General features: G+C 39.2%; 1 protein-coding gene across 1 annotated transcript; it reads left to right on the top strand.

The window, feature by feature from the left end:
* The first annotated feature begins 778 nt into the window (after window positions 1-778).
* Window positions 779-9,306, top strand: nts (neurotensin). The gene is made up of 4 exons (XM_032551419.1): window positions 779-1,308; window positions 2,829-2,890; window positions 6,877-7,092; window positions 8,238-9,306. Exons 1-4 carry the CDS (start codon window positions 1,248-1,250, stop codon window positions 8,379-8,381), a joined length of 483 nt encoding a protein of 160 aa, XP_032407310.1. The 5' UTR covers window positions 779-1,247; the 3' UTR covers window positions 8,382-9,306.
* Window positions 9,307-10,827: the final 1,521 nt, after the last annotated feature.

The raw sequence follows: 10,827 nt of genomic DNA, 5'->3' as shown, positions 1-10,827 counted from the left end.
ACTGCCGGTGCCGATTTTGGCCGATACTGTGGTTTTTGTTTGTTTTTATGCTGTCTGAATTCTCGTTAAATATAGGAAGAAAGTTGCTGAGTTGCCAACAGTGGGTAGACTAAAATGTGCAGATATGACCTGGTGGGCGGGGCTAACAGACCTCTCCCACTGCAGAGCAGCAGGAGCCAGTGGCTGATTTTTAGACCTTTGTTGAGGTAGAAGAGATTGGCTTCAAAGACAACTATAGACTCATCACTGATCCCCCAAAATTAAGAAAATTGTTGATAAATCTGGTGGCCGATTCCTGGTGCACCCCTAATATATTATCACTTAAAAAAATGCTAAGGATGTTGTACATTTATGGATGCAAACTCGACTAAAAACCCACCTGTTTAGGATTATATTTGAAACGTAATCAATTACAAATTTATTGATGGAACTTGACTTAATGTCATGCTTTGATTGTTGATTCCATGTTGCTTTGTGTTTCTGTGTTTGATATGATGTAAAGCACTTTGAAATGCCTTGCTGCTGAAATGTGCTATACAAATAAAATTTGATTGATTTGATTGACACATTTTTACGCATTTATAGAGAAAATGTCGTAACTGTAAAAAAGTCTATGAACTTTTCTAACAAGTTAACTGAATTATTACGTGAATCCCTGAGTGATGAGTGAAGCGTTACTCAGAGACCAGCCCAGAACTGCCTGCTCAACTTGTTTCAAATTCGTCCAGTAATTAACAGAGAATAATGCTTTGTGTTTTGTTTTGTGTATTATTTTTTTCAAACGGTGACAGAAACGGGGGATCTGTGCGTCACCCTCCACCACTCAGAGACCAAAGTACAGCTAACCTCTTCCACTGAAGATGTAAAAAAACCAAAACTCTGCCGAGCCGTGACGCAAAAAACCTTTCTGCCCCGTGACGCCAGAGTGACGACTGGCGAGACGCAGCAGCATGGATGGAGGGAGACAATCTGGAGGGGGAGGAGCAGAGGGAAAGAGACCCACGCTCTGACATCACACGGGCTCTTATATACGGAGGGAATGGAGCCCACTGCACTTCACATTCAACCAGGAAGCTCTGACAACCATCTCAGACATTGAGGAGGAAAGAAAAAAGAAGAAGAAGCAGCAGCATCGTCTCCAGCCACTTCTGACCCTTAACCTTATGGACTAGGCTCGTCCTCAGGTGAACTCTTCACTGTGGAAGCCCCCCTTTTTGTTTCACACCTTTTCTCGTTTTCTCGTCAAGATGCAGGCGCAGTTGGCTTGTGTGCTCCTCCTCTGTTTCCCATGCGGCGCGCTCTGCACAGGTAAGCAGCAGGCATCGCTCAGCAGGTCCAGTTCTCCTCTGTCGTTTCACCTGCTGGACCAAACAGAATTAAAATAGATGTTTTCTCCCCCGGTTCAACAGGTGCATGATTTCAGAATGTTTCTGCAACATCAGATGCTTTTCAAGTTGGATTGTGTCTATTCTGAATGTTGTTGGCTGAAAAGTTGAATTCATTTGACGAGTTTTTAAGAATTTACTATTTGGAAAAGAATTTAGTTATTGAAGTTAAATCTCGAGGAAAAATGTCAAATGTCTGCAGTTCAGTTTTCCTTTTGAAACTTGTGTGTGGAAAGTAAAATAAATCCACACTGATAAAATAAACTGTAACCAATAAATTAAAAAAAAACTAAATTATTAGATTTGTAAAATTAATCTCAAAGATGAATTTACATAAATTTATTTCATTTCTACTTCTATAATTTTACATTGACAGCAACAGGTAAGATCTTCCCTTTTATAACTTATTAATCAAATGAAAGAACTCAAAAGCTTAATATTTAAAATTTCTTATCTCATCAACATCCAAAATAAATATTTAGGACCTAAACGTTTATGTAGATTAATAGTTTCTCAGCTTCTATCATTATATGATAGGTTTTTGCTTGGTGCCAACTGGGAGCAGAATCATGACTAATAAATTGTAAACAAGTCATTTTTCCTGTTAAAAGGAAAATAAAATTGTAATTACTTTGTGATTAAGGCATAAAACATCTGTGAAATATTGATAAAGACTTAAATTTAGCAGAGATTCAGACTTTTCCCTTATTACTTATATTTTTTGGAGGCAAAATTTTCATAATCCATCAATCTGGGGTTATGAAATAAAAATGTAATCATGCATAATTTTCTTTCTACTCCAAATTGCTCACCACTTTGTGTTGGTTTTTCACATTAAATTCCAATGAAGCATATTTGTGTTTGTGGTCTTAATGTGACAAAATATGGAAAAGTTCAAAAGAGTACGAATACTTTTGTGAGCCACTGTAGCAGCTGGCTAAACCCTAAATGTTGCTACCCAACCAGCTAAATCTGGACACAGTTTTCTACCAAATTCTTGACAATACCAGCTCACTTCTCCTCCACATGTTTCTGTAAGATTGCTACCGAAATGAAGCAGTTCGAGCGTTATTTAACATTAAATTTAAGGACTAATATCCTGAGTTGAGACAATTCTAGTGAGTAATGTTGCTAATGCTTCAAAATCCAGTTTTGTAGTGTAATCTGAATATTTGGTTTTAACCTAATAAATGAGCTTTTTTCCTAAATATTTATGTATCTGTCCTGATGAAGCAGCCGGATATGAAATTGGTATAAATGGAATCACCTGCTGGAAGACTGATGTCGACTGATGTCAAACTGTTGTGGAGATGCATTTAACTTCCTCAAGGAGGAATAAACTATGTGTTACATTTAAATGATCATTATTGACAACAATCCTGTCTTGTAACACACACACTTCCCTGCTGGCTGGATGGTTTTCTCATCCTGTTTTTCTGTCAGATGTAGAGCAGGAGCAGCGAGCGCTCGCTGAGGAGCTCCTCACCAGCCTCTTCACCTCTAAGGTACGTTCTCTCTTTTTCTTTTTTTTTTACCCCTGCAGCATCAGAGAGCCGGTCTCCAAAAAGCGCCCGGGTGTTTTTAGTGACCTCCCACCTTCACCCGCACGGGTCAACCAGGTGTCCTTTCATAAAAACCTGCAGTGGAAATCCCCACCCCACGTACCTGTGTTCAGGCTGAGTGGGTGGAAAATAATCAATCGAAAGAGAGCACTGATGGCTCCTGGTGTACTGTGGAGTAAAAATGTTTTTGTCTACACAGTAAGAAAATCCACTCTTTGAGAAAGAGAAGAAAAGATGAAAAGTGAATCACTTGTTGCTTTTGGACTTTTATCACATTATCTTGATCATTAGAGGTGTGTGTGATACTACGTATTTTGGTAAATACACGGACAGTATCACCAATACTGATACTGATACATTTATTATTTCAATTTGATACGTCGTCAAACTTCAGACCTGTAGGCGTTTTTGTGTTTTTTCCTTTAAATTATTTCATTAAAGCCTGAGAGATAATTTCAACAAAGTTTATAGGTGTTTACTAAAATGAAAATAAAATTTAAGTATCGATCTTACATAATAGTATCAATACTGATATTGATACCAATACTGTTTGCTAAAGTTTAATAAATCATCAAACTGCTGATGCTTTTGTGCTTGAATTATTTTGGAAGAAACCAGGACAGAATTTTCACAAGGTCTATAGGTGTCTACAAAATAATTTAATAATTATTAAATTATTAACATGACAAACAGAATCAATAGAAAAACAAAAAAATGTGTTTTTTACTAAATAAAATGCAAAAATCAAAACAAAATTTTTTGGCCATAGAGTTGAGAAACTTACAACATTAAAATAAAATTTCAAGAGGGAATCTGAAACTAAATCATCGATCTTACCACTTTAATAACGATCCGACGCTGATATCAGCTTGATATCGATATTACTAATACATTGGATCGATTCGCCCACCTGTAATGGTGATATCCAGTCAATGAGAGAATAACTTTTTATGAGAGGAAGTGTAAAGACGCAGAGATTGGCTAATGGGATTCAGATGGAGCTGGCAGCTTCCTAACGACATCACATCCTGCTCCTTTTCGCTGCCTGATAAATAACCGGGCCGCTCGCACGGAGACGCGGCGGGGACAAATCAGCCGTGTGATTCATTGCTGCTGATGCTCGACGCGCGCTCAGAGGTGATGATTGTGATTCTAAGTTGTCGGATGACTGATAGAGCGCTCGAGAAACTGGAAGGAGAACCAGCGTAAAGAGAGGATACTGTCACTCTCCATTTGAACGATATTGGTGATCATTCAGACCGAATAACCCGCTGGTGAGATACAAGAGGCAGTCTCTTATCAGAACGTGTCACTGTAATACAGAAGGCGCTTACATATTAGACTGACTTGTCTTCCATTGTCCTCGGTTCATCGTTTGTAGGTTTCTATTGTTGCAATTATGACGATTTTGTTGTGAAAAATCAACAAAAAAATGTTGTCAAAAATTGTCATTTTTGACTATTTCCTTCTTTATATCCCTTCAAAAAGAAAGAAATATAGAAAGTGTCTCAACAACACACACATGGCCTCACAGGACCTCAGTCTGTCTGTACATTTAACTAACCTGGAGCTGTGTAAGTCCTTGATTGATTTCCAAATGTCGGCAGCTCATTGTTTCTTTGAGAGCTCTTTGTCTTCTACTTAGCAAACAGAAAATCCCAATGTAACAAATTAACGTCCTACCAATAAAACAAAACTAAACTAATAGAACATTTATTTAGTTGTACAAATCATCTGCACAGTGGTTAATGGACGAGATATTAGCATTCATTTAACATTTCTCAATTTGGATGTTATTTACCTACATATTAATTTACAACCTACATCCAAGCCTAAGAATAAAGTTGAACAGTTTGTGATGTTACTAAAATGGTAATAATTAAAAACTTAAGTCAAACTTTTGCATTTGACTTAAAATGTTATCACTATATTTTGTGGTACTATTGTGATAACGATAAAAGTGTCCTTTGCGGGGTTTTTTTTAGGTTTGTACGTTTAGTTATGACTGCATGGCACAGCAATCAACGCCCAATAAAAACAAATACTGCTAATAAAACACATTCCTATTTTTCAATTGGTATTTTTAAAGACACCATTTAAATAAAGAAGTGGGATTTACTAAACTAAAAAAAGCAACTGCATTAAGTCATATTTGCGAATTTATTGAAGTTTATTGAGGCTCTCATGAAACAGAGGAGAAAGTTAACATGTCATGGCAAGGTCATCACTTTTTGGACTTTTCAAGCAAAATCATCATTACAATAAATCCAAGTTCTTATCATGATAAACAAATAAACAATATTATAAATACGCACTGCTATTTGCGGTCTTTATAGTGTGATATATATACCAGAATTATATAACTTTGGTTAAGAGAAACTCAGGTTGCTAGCATGTTTGGCTTTACAATTAGCACAGTTGCTACTAGCTTGTTCTTTACTACTAGCTTGTTCTTCACTGCTAGCTGGTTTTTTACTACTACTATTTTTAATCATTTACTAATAGTACTTCATAAAATTACCTACTTTATCCTTCTCTGTTACATCAATATAAAAAATAAGAATTGCTTTATGGTTTAGGCTTGCTAGCAAGTCTGATTTTAGCTTCCGCTAACCTAGATAAAACTAGATCAAATTCACCAGCCTTTCTATTCTGTTGCACACGTCAAATGTGAATCACAACTGACACAATATATTGTTAGAATTGAGCTATTACAACATTAAACTTACAAATGATTGTGCTTGATTAAAAATTCAACTACGTTAAGTCTTTAATATCTTCCTAAAGTCCTTTCATAGCAATTCTCAGAGAACTTCAGCGTATCTTGCACCTTTAATTGCTTGCATTGCTCACCAGATTTCAGCTAGAATCTTTAAAATACATCAAACAGGAGGTGGGATGAGTCAATATTTTATTGACATTAACAGCCAATTTGTGCATTTGACGGTGTTCTCTGGACATCTAGGGTTAGGGTAACAAGAGGCAGCATGACGGAAATTCTAACAAGAACACTGGATTACTCTGCATTAGGCTGATTCTATTTTTACCTGAATCTGATTTGTAAAACTTCTATTTACTCAAAGCAGCCTCGGCTCCAGAAGAGTTTAACAAGGGTGGGGCAAAATGAATCTATGTAGCAACAATATTACTCAAGTAAAAGAAAAATGTACAGTCCAGTAAAACTACTCTTATAAGTAGCCTACTTTTTTTTTTTTTTTTTTTTTTTACAAAAAAGTTACTCAAGTGAATGTAACAAAAATACCAACCATTTTTGAGCATAGACAACAACATCAGTAGCCTATAGGCTCCTTGTTAATAAGCTTATGGTGCTGTATTGGTATTAGCTAGTCATCATTTAGCTAACATTACCTGCATCCAACAGCTTTACTCAACTCATTCGGTTAGTTTGGAGGATAAACTGTACAAAGTTCTTTGTGTTTTGCTGGTTTGCTGCCATGATTCTAACACACCTGAGTAGTTCTACACAGCAGGTGTAAACCCAGCGCGAGCGTTTTAATGCTCATGTCGCGTTTAAAGGCGGCTCGGAAAAGCAGTTACCGACGTGTTAAATAACGGATTAAACAGTTTTAACTGCTGAAAAAACGTGACAGAAGGCACAGGTGTGGGAGGTGCGGAAGCCCGAACTGTAGCAAATCGACATGGGAACAACAGAGAGTTGGCCACTTTAAGGTGAAAACAACAAACAGCTTCCAGTCCAGGGGGGTAGGAGAGGGCAGGGCTGACCCTGTGGGCGGGCATTGCCAGTCCATGCCGCCGGGCCAGACTCAAAGTTGGTTTCTTTTATTTTGTCGGACTGTTTCAACTTCAACGCGGACTCGACTCTTCCATCCTACGCTCCCAACCCGGATCTAATTTGCTCTCAGCTTTTGAAAGAGAATCCCTTTCCCGTTCTTCTCTTTCTGTTGCAGATAAAACACAATAGGCAGACTGCCCCCTACTGGCAAGTATCGTTGACCAACCTGTGCCGGCTGGTGGGCGGCCTGCGGCAGGAGGCGTGGAGCGGCGAGCAGGAGGACGAGGAGGAGGCAGAGGCTTCCGAGCTGAGGGAAGGGAGCCTCCCGCAGCTGGAGGAGCTGTACAGCCTCCAACACATCTGCAGAGCGCTGCAGAGCCGGGAGGAGAGGGTGAGAGGCACACACACACATGCACCCATGAAAAATTCTGAGTTTGAAAAGTAAAAAAAATTGTAAAAAAAATTGCCTCAAAAAATGTTAGATTAATATCAAATATTTTCTTTAAAAAAAAAAATCCTGTGGAAATGTACAAAAGTCTAGAGTTGAAATACTTTCAAATAGCCAAATTAGTCTCTCTTATAGTCAAGTAAAAATTGCAGTAAGAAGCTACAAGTTTATATAGTACATTAACTTTTATAAACAATATTTGTTTTATTTATTTGTTGATACTGTCACTATATTGTGACAATATGGTATGAAACAAATAATCTGTCTCATACCAAACTTTTTTTCCTTCTCCAATTGCTCCCAGTGCTAACTAGACACAACCAATCAGAGCCAGGAAGCGGGTCTAGCGCTGTTAATCACCCTGCCGCTTGCTCTCTGCTATGCTGCAGCTAGCCTGTCATGAATGCTAGGCTAGTTAGCAAGGTGGATAAACAAGATCCTGTGACATTGAGTTGTTTCATGTTAGCAAGATGAGCTGTGAGTACATGAGCTTGATTGACAGCGCTAAGTCCCGCCTCATGGCTCTGATTGATTATTTTTGAGATCGACCTTTTCACAGATTATTTGTCTCATATTACACTTTCACAACATTGTGATCGTTTTAAGAAATATATTAAAACAAACTTCCTTTTTCAAAAACAAAAAGTTACAGTGCAGCCAAAAATAAATAAACCATCACTGACTAACTCAGCTAATCCAATAAGAGTCTGTTTTAGCTGATATGAAATCCCCTGAACACACAACGACACACCGTCCTTCTGACACACATTCAGACACAAACGCACACTTTTGAAAACAGCTAAACGTACCCACTTGTAAACACACCTCCCACTCCGTCTTCTCCCACGTCCTCCATCATCCTCCTCTCAAAGAGGCTTTCCTCCCTCTTTTTTCTTTTTTTTTGTTGTCTTGAAACGTTAACACAGCGGCGGCAGATTAGCTCCTCTGTTTCGCCATGCATGAACGTGCAGAGCAAGTACACTCCTCTAATCACAGTGAACGCCAGCTCAGCAGCACATTACACTGCCTCTGAGCAACAAAACCCATGTCCTCTCCCCCCTCCATCTCTCCTCCTCTGCTCCTCACAGCTACTCCGAGACTCGGTGGAATATTCAGAGGAGAACGGCGACGCGCCGCTGAAACGAAAATCCCCGTACATCCTGAAGAGGCAAGTCGCCCACAACGCCAAATCGCGGAGGCCTTACATCTTAAAGCGGAGCTCGGTTTACTGACGGCCGTCGCTCGTTCCGTCTGCGTGTGGCTGCAGAGTTTGTTCGTTTTTTGTCTTTTCTTTTTCTCCAGTAAGAACCTGCGATTGTGCGTCCGGCGCTGAGGCCTGCCGTTATGCTGCTGCTGACAATAAAACAACTGAAGCATCGTACACATTGTGTTTTCTCTGAGGAGCCGTATTCATTCATCCGTTCCTCCACTGCTACGTAAAAGATTGTTCTATGTTTTTAAAGCGATTGAAGGATTGCTAATAAAAAGCTAGCCTGACCTGGACGTTTGTGCTCTTGCTCAATGCGATCCGCAGCAAACACGAACACAGTGTCTTTATTTGTCTCAGTCTTGTTTGTGTGAGGCTTGTTTCGTCACTGCAGAGAATAAAAACCCAACAGTTTTCCAGGTTAGTCCATTCTTGTATGAATCCGATGCAAGTCGTCTGGATACAGGAGTATCAAAAGACGGAGAAAACACATCGTTGGTTTTATAATCTCTGCAAGTCTTTTGACGTTTGTCTGCCAGCTTTTCACATCTATAGAATTGACACTTTCACTCATTCTTCTTTTTCAAAATAGCCAAAGTCGTATTGAATTGAGAGTGTCTGTGAATGGAAATTTGTCTTGTCACAGATTTTCAGTAGAAATCTTTTCAGTATTTTAAAACATGATTATGCTTCAGTTAAACTACCGGTGTATTCACACAAGGTCCAGACCAAAAGCGGACTTTTATCTTTTTAGTCTGGTGCGGTCTGCTTTCGCCTGTGGTGTAGCACACGGCTGCTAGCAGCAAAGCTAACTTCTTTGTTTGGCAAAATTGCCAATCTTTGAAAACATTTTGCACACTTAGCTAACCCCAACATGAATCTAAAGCGATAATTTGATTGTCTGTTTGTTCTAAGCCTTCAGCTGAATAAAGTTCTACATCTGCTTTGAAGTTTTGCTTATCGACTGTTAAAAGTTCTTCGAGTTCATATTCATGCTCTTGTTTTGAACTGCGTGAAGACCATTTCCTCTCTTCATTTTCTCTCTTTTTCCCCGCGAACAAACAAGAAACATAAAAGAACAAGATACAACAATAAAAATAATATCTTGGGGAGATTATAGAATATATAAATTATATTGCTAAAATTTAATTTCTCTTTCAACGGCAGATATAATTTGAATTAAAATCAGTGTTTTAGCATTAGCTGCGACTAAATACTTTGTTGGTGTAGCGCCTTAGCGTTGCCAGTGGCTTACTGTTAGCGCAACTAACTTTTTAGAATATCTTCTGCCTCTGCTAGAATCCTGCTTCTCATGCTCAAACGTCCTGTTCTCCGAGCAAGACGTTTTCCCTCGGCCGTGTTTTCTCTCTTTGTGAGTCTTTCTGGAGTGAACTTCAGGAGCACAACACTCATGCCCTCAAGAGTCCTAAAGTTTTAAAGTCGCACTCTCTGAGAAGACAGAAGGCAGTGATGTCTCTGTTGGCTGGAATGTTGGCCTGATATCAATTTTAGTCAACAGAGACATCACTGCTTTCTTTGTTTTTTACCCAAGAGAAGAAGAAGTTTGAGCATGAAGCACAACATCCGGACAATGTTCAGCCAAAAGTATGACAGTGTTACTGTTATCATCGTCACATAGGGTGCTGCCTCCACCCCTGTAACGAGGATGAAGTGGGAACAGATTATTAATGGATGAAAAGAAACTCTGCAAGCAGAGAAAAAAGAGCTGAAAAAAAAAGAGAAACTCTTAGCATATGGTGCAGGATTCAAACAGCGTAGACGTATTTAAGCAAGAGGCATGAAATCTGCGCACAGATTTGAATGAGATGATTGTACCATCTGAAAATGGAAATGAGGACTAAGGCTCTCACATTCGAAAAGTATGCACTTAGTGTTCATTCACATCAGCCCAGTTCAGCCCACCTTTCCTAGAAGTTCGGTTCATTTGAGGGAATGTGAATGAGTGAGCTCTGATGCGGATCAAAGCAGCTAACTCTGGTCCATTTAAAAACCTAGCGCTGGGTTTGGTTGAGGTGAACTCTGATGCACTGTGAATTCATATATAGGGAAGCCAAGGGGACCAGAGATCGCTCCAAAACCTGGAAGTGCTATTACAGTGCAGGGCATTCTGGGTAAATACGACCAAAACAAACGCGCCATTCCAGCGCATGCTGGAAAAATGGCTTCAGTTTTTCTGCCAAAGAGAAATACTACACCTGTTGCTCAATGCAACTTCCTTCCATTTCATGAAGAAGGATTTTGTGCCGAGTTTCTACTTCAGAGGTTTTCATGTCATTTTCTTGAGTGGTTCTTGGTGCAGCGCCACCACAGGCGAGGGAGTGAACAGGGTTTTCAATTAGTTTCGTTCATTAAACACAGCGCCGTGTGAAACTGTGATTTTAATCCTCAAACGAACCGAGTCTACCAGACTGTCGGGTGGGAAAACACCCAGATTGTTGAAAGACAAATAT

This window comes from Xiphophorus hellerii, chromosome 2, assembly GCF_003331165.1.
Source record: "Xiphophorus hellerii strain 12219 chromosome 2, Xiphophorus_hellerii-4.1, whole genome shotgun sequence".
In the NCBI taxonomy this organism is placed as follows: Eukaryota; Metazoa; Chordata; class Actinopteri; order Cyprinodontiformes; family Poeciliidae; genus Xiphophorus; species Xiphophorus hellerii.
The sequence above is the reverse complement of the archived record's forward strand: the minus strand, read 5'-3'. Positions and strand labels throughout refer to the sequence as shown.